This window comes from Macrotis lagotis, chromosome 1 (genome assembly GCF_037893015.1).
Source record: "Macrotis lagotis isolate mMagLag1 chromosome 1, bilby.v1.9.chrom.fasta, whole genome shotgun sequence".
NCBI lineage: Eukaryota > Metazoa > Chordata > Mammalia > Peramelemorphia > Peramelidae > Macrotis > Macrotis lagotis.
This window is the reverse complement of record NC_133658.1, coordinates 655,182,699-655,195,547: the sequence shown is the minus strand read 5'-3', so window position 1 is coordinate 655,195,547 and position 12,849 is coordinate 655,182,699. Positions and strand designations below refer to the sequence as shown.

Sequence of the window (12,849 nt, the reverse complement as noted above, 5' to 3'; positions counted from 1 at the left end):
TATTTCTAGCACTACGTTGAATAACAATGGTAATAACAGGCCCAGGCCTGAGTTGTCTTACTCTATTAGTCCTGCCTTTGCAGTAGCTCTGATGAGAGCTGGGTTTTAGGGTTTTAGGCCTCTTGTGGGTTCCTGGTGCTGCGGCTGTCCCAATTACTGTTCTGGTCCTTTCTCCTATGGTAGCTCCAGCCAGGGTTTCCTAAACAACATGTTGGCTCTATCTCTTACTACTTCATTAGTTATTCTGCATTTCCCTGACTTCTAAGTGTGAGTACCCTGTCTTTGGGCCTCAACCTTTTTAAAATTGTCTTCCTTGGGGGCAGCTAGGTGGCACAGTGGATAGAGCACCAGCCCTGGAGTCAGGAGTACCTGAATTCAAATCCGGCCTCAGACACTTAATAATTACCTAGCTGTGTGGCCTTGGGCAAGCCACTTAAGCCCATTTCCCTGCAAAAATAAATAAATAAATAACTCTAAAAAAAAAAAAAACCCTCTAAAAATTGTGTTCCTTGGTGAGCTTATTTATTCCCAAAACTTCTTTTATCACCATTGACATAAATGACTTTGAAATTTCTATCACTATCGCAGTCTCTTTCCCTGAGTTCCAGTTCTACTCTTCCTATCACTAACAAGATATCTCCATTTGCTGGCCATACTATACCTTAAATTCAGCATATTAAAAAATGAACCCATCATTTTTCCTTACAAAAACCTCCCCCTCTTCCAATATTGGATATGTCTGCTGTCCACACTACCTACTAAATAAAATATCAACTCCAGATCCTGGCATTTATGATGACCTTTAATTTAGATCCAATCTACATTTCCATATTTATTTCATTTCTTCCCCTTCCCCTTACTCGTTCTATTCACTAGTAAAACTTGAATAATAACCTTTCCTTATTTTCTCCTTTTTCTACTTTTATGTATTTGGATATTCCTTCCCCCCCCCCCATTTTTAGAACTATTCACATCGCTTCACTGCTCCAATCCTTCCCTTTCTTCAAGGATCAGCAAGCTCAAGAGCCACCTCTATCTTAAAGCATTCTCTCATAACCCCATTCAAAGGCGATCTTTTCCCTCAAATTTGTGCCACTGTTACCTATATTCTATTACTACTTGTGTATATGTTCTTACTTAAATCCTAAGAGCTAACATTGTGCCTTGTATTAAGTAAAACCTTAATAAACATATATATTCCAGTTTAAATCAATTTATAGTTACAAAGAAAAATAATAGAAAGCAATACTTTTGAAAATGTACACTATCAGATTTTAATTACAGACACTCATTAGGCTTTTGTGTGCTAGCCTGAAAAGCTAATCATATTATTTCCCCTGTAGAATAAAAGTCCCTTATCAAAGCAATCCATAGCCATATGAAAAATTGCTCTAAATCATTAATTATTAGAGAAATTTAAATTAAAGCTTCTCTGAGGTACCACCTCACACGTCTCAGACTGACCAGTATGACCAGAAAGGATAATGATCATTGTTGGAAGGGTTGTAGGAAATCTGGGACAATATTACACTGCTGGTGGAGCTGTGAACTCATCGAATCTTTCTGGAGAGAAATTTGGAACTACGCCCAAGGGGCAATAAAAATGTGCATACCCTTTGATCCAGCAATACCACTACTGGGTCTATACCCTGAAGAGATGATGAAAAAGGGTAAAAACATCACTTGTACAAAAATATTCATAGCAGCCCTGTTTGTGGTGGCAAAGAATTGGAAATCCAGTAAATGTCCTTCAATTGGGGAATGGCTTAGCAAACTGTGGTATGTGTATGTCATGGAACACTACTGTTCTATTAGAAACCAGGAGGGATGGGATTTCAGGGAAGCCTGGAAGGACTTGCATGAACTGATGCTGAATGAGATGAGCAGAACCAGAAAAACACTGTACACCCTAACAGCAACATGGGAGTGATGATCAACCTTGAAGGACTCGCTCATTCCATCAGTGCAACAATCAGGAGCAATTTTGGGCTGTCTGCAATGGAGAATACCATCTGTATTCAGATAAAGAGCCGTGGAGTTGAACAAAGTTCAAGGACTATTCCCTTTAATTTAGAAAAAAACAACAACAGGTATCTTATTGTCTGATCTTGTTATCTCTTATACTTTGTTTCTTCTTTAAGGATGTGATTTCTCTCATCACACTCAATTTAGATCAATGTACAATATGGAAACAAAATAAAGACTGATAGATTGTTTTCTGTGGGGGTGGGTGGGGGGAAGTAAGATTGGGAGAAAAATTGTAAAACTCAAATAAAATCTTTAATAAAGAAAAAAAATAGAATAAAAGCTCTTCGAAGGCAAGGGCAATATCACTTTTGATTGCTTGTTCCAAGTGCTGCAAACAGCACCTGATACTAAGTAGGCATTTAATAAAGGCTTGCTTTTTTATCTTCTGAGTTTCAAATAGCCAACTTATGAAGATTTTTTACAATATAATTCACTTGTAAGTTGGCAAGTTCTGTTTCATTCATGGATCCACTGAAGCATAATTACCTGAACATGAAGAGAAAAATGTGTTCTTTTTGAAACACACATGACTTGCTTTTTTGACATGTTAGTACTGAATTTACTATTTCAATATTTAAAGAAGCAAGACGTTACAACAAGTTTCCATACAAACTTACTTTGCCATATCTCTGGCCAACTGCATGAAACGCTCTCCATCAAACGGGGATAAGAGGTTTAGAATGCGTCTATAACCATCCATTGCCATTTTATGTTCTCCCATCTGTTCATACAGACTTGATCTTTCCCAGAGATAACGAACATTTGTAGGATCGTACTTAAGAGCTAAAAATACAACCACAAACAATATGCTTAACACATAGCCAAAACAGGATACAAAGTGCTAACCACCTATTTATATGATGATATTTAAAGTCAGGCAAGTCATGGTATCACAGATTCAGAGTCGAAAAGAACTTCATAGTCATTTAATTCAAAACCCCTCATTTTAAAAATTAGGAAACGCAAGACCTACCGAATTGAATAATCCAAGGTCAAACAAGTATAATATGGCAAAGTCAAGATTTGAACCTAGGCCTTCCAACTCCAAATCAAGTACCTTTTTTTCCTACTGCCCCCCCCACCGAGGTTTTCCAGTTCTCCTCTGAGCCAAGACAACAGGTCAGACCTCTCTAGGGTGGCCCTAAGATATAAGATTTAAGCACATAAGATGTTCAAGAACCTCCCTTATGACCAGGGTTTAGAGCAGCACTGGAAGTAATATGCTAACTTCAGTTTCATATAAATATTTAGTTTTTTCTTTTGGAAAATTTTATTGAGATTATTAAATAAAATGTCACATTTTAAAGTTCTTTCTGTCAATATACCCTGGTCCTAGATTGTACCCCAACTGGGTGACCCAAATTTAAGACTTCCTTATACTCTAGCTTCAAGTCAGCAGCTTCTGAAACAAATCTAAGAGAAATCTTCTTAATAATTAAAGCTCAATGTGGCCTTGGGCAAGCCACTTAACCCCATTTGCCTTGCAAAAATCCTAAAAAAAAAAATAATAATAATTAAAGCTCAAGTGTCTTAGGCAGTTATTGTATGCCCTGTACCAGAGGCTGGATGACCACTTGCTGGATAAGCTATAAAATAGATCCTTATTTAGATCTACTCTACATTATATAATTCTGAGGCACCTTCCAATTCCCAAAGGCTTACATTTATTTTATCAACATCATCTCAGAAAATTCATTTTAAAAAATGTTTAAAAAAATCAATTCTTCAATTTCCACATGAGCATAATGTCAAACTGCCTCAATGACCCATCTAGTCAGAAAGAAGTTTTGGATCATATTAATTCAAAGTTCAATCACACCTTAAAGATGAACATCTGGACCTAAGAGCTGACCTCAGGATAAAATTAGCCAAGCAGAGATGGTTTTGGACCTAAGTATCCTTTGGGTTAAAGGATTCAGTCCTAATATCATTTGTCTCACTAACTCCTGACAAATGTAAAAATAAGAGAATTCAAATTACAAATTTCCAATCTCAGTTGAAAATTAAATACAAATTAAATTCATTTTCAAAAACTTTACAATACAGACTAATAATTAAAATAACTCTAGACTTTATCATCTAACATTTTATCTATTAAAATAGATATAAAAATTTTAAAATACATTACCTTTTGTATAACAAAAAATAGCCTGCTTAATGTTGTCTTGTTCTAGTGACATTTCTGCCAGTCTAACCCATTCTTCTGTGTCACTAGGATTTAAATGTGCAGAAATTAACTCAAATTGTAATGATTTTTCCATATCACCTTGGTCCTCATATATCATGGCAAGTGTAGAAAATGGTTCATATGCAAGAGGAGCTATAAGACAAAATTTGTTTTCAAGATATTCAAAAGGTTGAAAAGGAGAAAAAGTAGCTAAGCTTAACAGGGTCCACAAACCATTGTAAAATTCAAACATGACAATATTTTTACTTTCATTTTGTTTCAGTCATTCTAGGAGAACTTCACAAACTGAACTAAAAATGTAACTCAATATACATATATATATATATATATATATATATGTATATGTATATATATATATTAATACTATATTTTTTATTTTATTATTATCATGACAATATCTGACATTCATGTAGTGCTTTTAAAGTCTGTAAAGCTTTTTGTATGAGAATACCTCATACAAACATCACAATCACCCCAGAAGATAGGTAATGCAGGTTTTATTATGTCTATTTTACAGGTGAGGAAACATGCTCAAAGACTCTTAAGTGATCTGCCCAAAACTGCCATGCTAATAAGTGAAAAAATTTAAAGCTGGTCATTCTAACTCCCAGTGCAGTATTCTATTGCGGGGGGGGGAGACACCATGCCACATGGAACTTTTACAATTGCCTCCCCATCCTACCCATAAAGGATGCAGATGAGTGTATTTCAGTCATTGGTATTATGTACAAGACACCCTTAAAGCAGCATCTCCTAACCAGGAAGGACCTAGACACATACTCAGGGAACTTAGCCAAGAGGATGCCCAATAGTCTCAACTTTTGAACTAGTGTTTCCAAAAATGAAGTACAAAGATATTTAGAAATCAATACCCCAAAATTATATTAAAAGGAAAGGATGAACTAAGATAAAAGGGCAGACAAGGATGATAAGTTACATGAACTATGAGAAATTATCTTGAAGAAAAAGAAACAATATATCAATTATTAAAAGAATAAGAAAAAGCAGTGACATTTATAAAATATAGAATAAAGTTTGAAAGAAAGTTTTTCAAAATTTAAACCAATATGTTGAGTTTCTTGACAGTATAACTTAAGGAAATTTTTTTTTAAAAGATAAGCTTTTATAGTGAGTTGTAGTTTGGCAAAACACTAAGAGGAAAATAAAAATTTTAAGTGAAAGAAAAAAATCAATTTTAAAGGTACTGATAATAAAAAGAGTTGCAGCTTAATGAAGAAGAAATTTTAAATTTTGTCAAAAAGAAAACCAGATTAAATTTGTCACTTTGACACTATGTGATCTGGAAATGGAAAAATGAAATTTATTCATTTCTGTTGTATATTTAGGTTATCATCATAGTAAGTCTAAAGTTCAAATTTAAAATAATGGAAACTGGAATACAAGGACTTCAAAACACCAATGAGACAAACAATAATATAATTTAATGGCAATAAGAATATATAGCTCCTATTGCTGAAATATGTAGTTCAATTAAATAATGTGATTTTGAGCTCTTCTTAGTCAATGCTTGTATTTAAATAAAAAAAGTTAAGATAATCATAGCCACAGTTTTCAAACAATTAATCTTTTCTAAACAGCAAGGTAATATGAATCCGTACTTCATTATTTATTAGGCTTAAGGATTTGCAGTGACAAAACTTTAAGTTCTCACAATCAACATATACACCCTCAATATAAAATACCTTGTCTTATAATTTCCATGCACATCAATATAGCCTCTTCACGTTCACCTCGAGCAAATCGGATATTGGCTTCCCCCATCAGCCCTCTCAGAGCTCTAGGAAGTTTACTACGAGGCCTTTTTTCCTACAGTGGAAAAATTACATTTATATTTGAACAGTTTAAAATTCTACAACTTAATTCAAAACACTTTAATAAAATTAGGAAATAATAAACTCAAAATCTTAGACTTAAAAAGGCAATTTTTAAGCTTCAGAGTTCAAAAGGTTGCTATTTTAATTGATTCACTGATGAACTTTTATCAGAAAAACATTTGTGAACACAGACTGAAGAATACTTTTTTTTCTCTCACTATTTCTCTTGGGGTTTCTCTATCACTTTGGGGTGGGGAGGAATTTATGTTTACTTTCACAATAAGATTATTGTAATAATATAAAATAAATAAATCATAAGAAAAATATTTGAAAACTCATTTACAGAAAAGGACAAAAAATTATCTTCTTAGTTTCCAAAGACTGGGACTTTTTAAAAAAAGTTTAAAATTTTAACTGGAACAAGTTTTGTGAACACAAAATAAGTTTATATGCACACACATGCACGATTTTTAAAAGCAAACCTTAAAGTGGTCAGAAGCTACGTAATTAGGATGCTTTTATTGGTAGGTTTAATACAAGATTAAAGTACACCATAGACCTGTATCTTTTTCAGTTCTTAAATGTTCTTAAAACCCCATATTTTCTTTAAGACTTGTATTAACTCTAAATATGTTTGCATTCCATCCTGTTAGATAATATGAACTTAACCATCAGATATATCTATCTATCTATCTAGATAGATATAGAGATAGAGATAGAGATAGAGATAGAGATAGAGATAGAGATAGAGATAGAGATAGAGATAGAGATAGAGAGGATAGGATAGAGAAGTAAAGAGAAGGTCTGGTACAGAAAGAAACAAGTCCATGTTTTTCCTTCCTGCACCAAAAACTCCAAATCTTTTTTCTCCAAATCTGCCCCCTCAATAGCCTATTGTTGTTAATGATATCATTTGCTCAGTCAATATGTTATAAATCTCACAAATAAACCTTAGATTCTTCTATATTCAATCCAAACCTGTTGTTTCACAATTATCGAAGTCCTCTTGATTCTACCTTTTCTTTCACAAATATTCCCTTATTTCTATTCCTAATACCAACACCCTAGTTTAGGCTTTTAATACCTCCCCTATTAGACTTCAAGTTCTTTCATGGCAAAAACAATGTCACACTTTTCTGTGTCATCTTCCTTAATACAATACCTTGTTATGGGAGGCATATGAATGCTTGCTGAACTTTTTTTTTTAATTGAAATTTTTGTTGAATGCAGACCCTATTATGGCAAGTCTCTAGGGCATTTCCATGGACTGAGAAAACATATACTAATTACTAAACTACTTTTTCTTCAAAATAAAAGCATACAACTACTTGCCTTCATCATTTTCTTGGTCTCTCGATTTAAGACCATCTCCAAAACAAACACATCTCCTGCTGTCGGTTGTTCAGGTGTTTCTTCATCTTCTTCTTCCTCTTCTTCCTCTTCTTCCTCATCTTCATTTTCTCCAAGCATGGAAGCAAAGACCCTGTGCACTGATTTGCTGACTCCATCTGATGTTTCTCCTGGGTAAAAAAGAAGCCAAAATCAAATACAACACTTTAAATTTCAAAAAAAAAAAGATAGTAGATGTCTCTATAACCTATTATAGCAGTATCCTACTCATCCAGCAGTTAGACTTCTATCAATAATAATTATTCAGAATGCAGGCACAAACATGTAATTAAGTTGAAGGAGGTGAGGAAAGGCCTGTTATCAGCAAAATCAAGAGCTTTAAAGCTATACTTTGCTCAATAAGAAAGGCAGTGTCACACTCAGGCAGACAGGTAGATAACTGTGGGTGAACTACAGCAGCTGATTGGAAATAGCAAGAGCTCAGTGATAACTAAAAGAAAAAATGCCCTGAACCATCAAGAGATATTACATTCTTCTTGATAACAATTGTTTTAGAATTCAGATAAAGGTGTACATTTTTAAAAAAATTTACATAAAAATGGTTAAAATAAGATTTTGTACTTCAAGCAATAAACATCAGTTATTTAGATATCAACTATGTAGAATATATTATCCTAAAGATACTAGATAAAACCAAATATAATAATGGTTGATTAAATAAAATGAATACACAAATATAAGCAGAAAGTAGGTTTTCATTAAAATTGTAAGATTTTAATTTTTTGATCACTCAAAATCACTCCAAATCTAAGAATCAAAAACTGAGGTATTTAAATGATAACATTTTTAACTAAGAGAGAGGCTTTGGACATAGAGAGCTACATGATGCCAGGCAAGTCATTTAACCAATTCAGTATCCCAGACAATTTAGTTGTGCAGACTAGATAATTACAATGGTGAGATCAAATCCCAAGTCTTATCTTAAAATATTGTTATTTGAATCATAAAACTCATGGTTTAAAAATTATCAACCAAAGTAAAATGAATGTGGTTATTTTAATTGGAGGTGAGGGTTTGAGGTGGCATATATATAAGGGGGAACCAAACCTTGAGTTCATTAGTTTAAGGAAGCTCCCTCTACAAATCAATACAGAGTTGCCTAGGGCATGAAAAAGTTAAATGAATTGCCCAAAAGCACACAAATAGTATGGAATTTGAACCCAGTTTTTGAATCTCAAGCCATTTTTCTCTATTCCAGGGGGTGGGGACTGTCTGGCTGCCAGGTCGAATAAGGTCCATGGTCAGATGCTAGCATGTCAACCACAGGCAAGACTTAGAATTTAATAAATCTAGGAACTTTTTAGAGGTGAATTAATTAAATGTTTGACCAAATATAGCAGGTGAATGATGTAATAAAAATCCAAATGGCCCTTAATAGAAGTTTCCTCATGCCAGCTCTATGCCCTCCAATACCCTGACTGTCTTCTTTAAGAATTTATTACTCTTTTATTACAAAGTATATTGTATGAGTTTCTAAATTAGAATAATTTTGCCATTTCAAAACAGGTCGACAAGGCAAACATCAAAATATACTCCAATAGAACCCTCTGCCCAATTGAATTATATGTGGGCCGGTTTATAAATGTATTTTAAGGGGTAGCTGGGTGGAACAGTGGATAGAGCATTGGCCCTGTGTCAGGAGGACCTGAGTTCAAATCCAAACTCAAAGACTTAAATAATTACCTAGCTGTGTGACCTTGGGCAAGTCACTTAACTCCACTGTCTTAAAAAACCCCCACAAAGATTCACATAAATGTATTTTAAAAACTTTTTCAAAAGATAAAATGTATATACACACAAGAATAGTATGATTCTGATAAGATAGACTTGAAATTTTCTTTAAATTCATATATTTTTATTTTTTGTTAGTTAACAAGACTATGATAATTGAGACTATGAAATTGAAGTTTTAAATAAAATTTCTTAAATTAATATAACAAGAAATTAAATGAAAAAGATTTCTTGATAAATTTCTCCAGGGTAAAGTTACTGATCTAAAAGCAGATCAGAGATTGAGAAAAGATTGGTGGGGAGGTGAGAGGGGAGAACAATCTGAAACAACTTAGAAGGAGGCGACATTCAGCGAGTAGGATTTAGCTATGAGGCAGAGCTAACTAAATACAATTTTTGGATATAAAGTTTTAGTTACAGATGGCTCATTAGTCACTCTAAGAATGTTTTTGTTCAGTCATGTCCAATTCTTCATTACCCCATGAACCATACTGTCCTTGGGGTTTTATTGGTAAAGATACTGGAGTGGTTTGACATTTCCTTCTCCAGTGGATTAAAGCAGAGGTTAAGTGACTTGCCCAGGGTCACACAACTAGTATCTGAGGCCAAATTTGAACTCAGGTGTTTCTGTCTCCTAGGCCCAGCACTCTAACCATTGAACCACCCAGCTATCTTCTACTCTAAGAATACAGAGGTCTTTTCTTCTGTGCATTAGACAAATATGGCTACTATGATCCTAAAGAATAGAAACATCCCTAAAGATGGACCCAAAGTATACAGACATTATTATACAATGAAGTCTCAAAAGTAAATACAATTGCCAAATATACAAGGCATTTAGCAACAGATATTCTTTTCCATTAATACAGAATAACACTTTTATAACTCTTATATTCAGTAAATATTAAACTTTTTCAACATACCTTCATTGATATCTTGGCTCTGAGATTTTATAGAGTCAATTCCAGAAGAAGATGGAACCTCTGAATCATTTAGACTTTCCTCAGTTAAAACTTTTCCTTTTTCCTGCCCAGCCTGAAGAATTTATAATTTATTAGCCTAGAAAATTCACACACACACACACAAATCTAGCGATTACAAATTTCAAATGACATACTTCTACTACTTTGTGTTCTTGAACACATCAATTTCTAGATAAAATTTTCACAGTATCTAGTGTCTCAAAAACAGGATTTTCTCTGAGTTTAGATGATTATAATGTAAGAGTACAGTGGACAGAAAACTGCAGTTCAAATTCAAGCCCTACTGCAACTTTATCAACTTGAAAAACTCTTAAAATTTCCTTTAGTCTTATTTTCCTCATCTAAAAGATGGTATATAATGCATGCTCTACTTATTCAAAGAATTGTTAGGACAAATGAGAAATGTATTTAGTCCTACATGCATAAATGTAGGCTATCATGTCTACTGTTCATATCGTGGTATGCCACAGGATATCTAGTCCACTGAATCTGTACAGTGAATAGGACCTAGAACTAAATAGGAAGAACTGAGGGAGATGATTACATTTAGGAAACTGTACCATGTTTTTAATTGGAGACCTCTTCCTAGTACAAAAATCCATCTTCTCAATACAAACGTTCTCACACAGACATCTACAACTCTACAATCTCTGAGAAATTAAATTTACAAGTGGATCAATGGAGGGATGGGTGGTTAAATGATGATCTACACTCAGGTATAAGAGACATTACTAAAGAAATGCATGATCAAATATGAAAAAACAGTTGCTCATGTGTAATTCATAAGGGACAAAAAGGTTAATAGCATGAATACTCTACTACTACAAAAAAACTAAAGGAAAGCTTCCATAAGGTGGATCTTTCATGGAGTAGCTACAGAAAACCATGGACAAAAATTTAAAGAAATGAGGAAATACAAATGTAGGGAAGGGAAAAATTCTTACATTGATAAGAACACAAATCACATTAACTAAATAATTTTCATTTCCTTGGTTAGATGTTAGATGCTATTCCCTTAATTGAAAGCAGGGAAGGAGATAGCAGTAGTTCCCTAGATAAAAAAGGTGGGTCAGATGCTTTTGGAAAGGAGTAATGTGGGGGCAGCTAGGTGGCACAGTGGATAGAGCACCAGTCCTGGAGTCAGGAGTACCTGAGTTCAAATCCGGCCTCAGACACTTAATAATTACCTAGCTGTGTGGCCTTAGGCAAGCCACTTAACCCCACTGCCTTGCAAAAAAAAAAAAAACAACGAAAAAAAAACAGGAATAGTACTCCAAGCAGATGTGCAAATAATTAAAGTTTCCCCATCATTAATATAGCATTCTTGGGGCAGCTATGTGGAGTAGTGGATAGAGCACTGGCGCTGGAGTCAGGAGTACCTGAGTTCAAATCCAGCCTCAGACACTTAATAATTACCTAGCTGTGTGGCCCTGGGCAAGCCACTTAACCCCATTGCCTTGCAAAAACCTAAAAAAACAACAAAAACAAAACAGGAGTAAAGAAAATGGAAGACTTACACGAAACGAATAAAAGAGAACAAAGTATACATGTGGGTTCTCAACAGAAGACTATAGCTGAAAAGAACTTCAGAGTGGGAAGGACCTTGGAGATCATCTAGCCCAAGGTTTAGAGTAAAGGACTCAAAGAGTTTGTGGTTGAACTACTTCCCATGTCTCAACCCTAGGGCTAGAGTGCTCTTTCCACAAAAATGGTTGTTGATGGTAATCTCAGTCTGAAAGAAAAATCTGTAATATGGGCATTTTTAAACAAGGAGTGGAATTTCTGAGTCTCCTCACGCAAATCAGTGGTGCTGGCAGATTCGTTGTGCAAATAAGAGAAACCGAGGCCTAGAGGAGAGAACTGAACTAGCTGTGGGTCTGGAAGCCAGGGCCCCAGTTCCAGCCGCTCCACTCCTTAAACCCTGGCAGCCCTGGGCAGCTCCTCCCTCTCTTCGGGCCTCGGCTGTAAAACTGGGGGGCGGCGGGCGGGCTTTGGGGGACCGGGACCCGGAGCGCTAAGCGGCGGATCCAGCCTCCTTCCTCCCGGTCCGGCCTCTTTCTCGGGCGCCCTCGGAGGAACGAGGCCGAGGCCGGGGGCAAAGGGAGAAGGGAAGGTGGGGAGAGGGAGCCCCCCCCCGCTCCCCCGGGGAGCCCCGCTCTCGGCCCCCGGGGGGGGGGTCTGTCGGCTCACTTTCTTCTCGCGGGTTTTCCTCTCTTCCCTTCGCCTTTCGAACTCCTCAAAGGAAATCTTCCCTTCCAGGTAATCGATCAGCTCGGGGCTGAACCCCGACATGTCCCCGCTTGTCCGGCGCTTCTTACAGGGAGGTCTTGGGGAGCCACAGGCAGACGCCGCCGCCAGCCGCTTCTCCCGGCACCGCCCACTTCCGGAAGAGACCGGATGCGGCGTCCCCCAGCGAAAGGGGCCCGGCCGCCCCTGGAGCCGGCGCCTAAGAGTTCCGAGAGCGACCCGGCCCCCAGGCGGAGTGAGGCAGGGCTTGGGGGGCGGGGCTTGCGGCTCCGGGAGTCAAAGAGGGAGACGCACCGCAGAGCTAGATACACAGTAGCAGCGATGTTGCCATCCATCCAGGCTCGGCTACTCGGGTCAGATCAATGATTTAAGACGATTCCAAAGGGCCCACCGCTAAAGGAAGAACTGATGAACTCGAGGCAAAATG

General features: G+C 36.3%; 1 protein-coding gene across 1 annotated transcript in view; it reads right to left on the bottom strand.

The window, feature by feature from the left end:
- The window catches only part of GTF3C3 (general transcription factor IIIC subunit 3), a 57,062-nt gene extending 44,492 nt beyond the window's left edge, over nt 1–12,570 (bottom strand). The window contains exons 1-6 of the mRNA XM_074215424.1: nt 12,366–12,570; nt 10,116–10,227; nt 7,384–7,571; nt 5,920–6,043; nt 4,157–4,348; nt 2,646–2,811 (exon numbers count right to left, since the gene is read on the bottom strand). Coding sequence (XP_074071525.1) covers nt 2,646–2,811; nt 4,157–4,348; nt 5,920–6,043; nt 7,384–7,571; nt 10,116–10,227; nt 12,366–12,467 — 884 coding nt within the window. The 5' untranslated portion in view covers nt 12,468–12,570. The remainder of the gene's footprint in view (nt 1–2,645; nt 2,812–4,156; nt 4,349–5,919; nt 6,044–7,383; nt 7,572–10,115; nt 10,228–12,365) is intronic.
- Between the last annotated feature and the right edge of the window lie 279 nt (nt 12,571–12,849).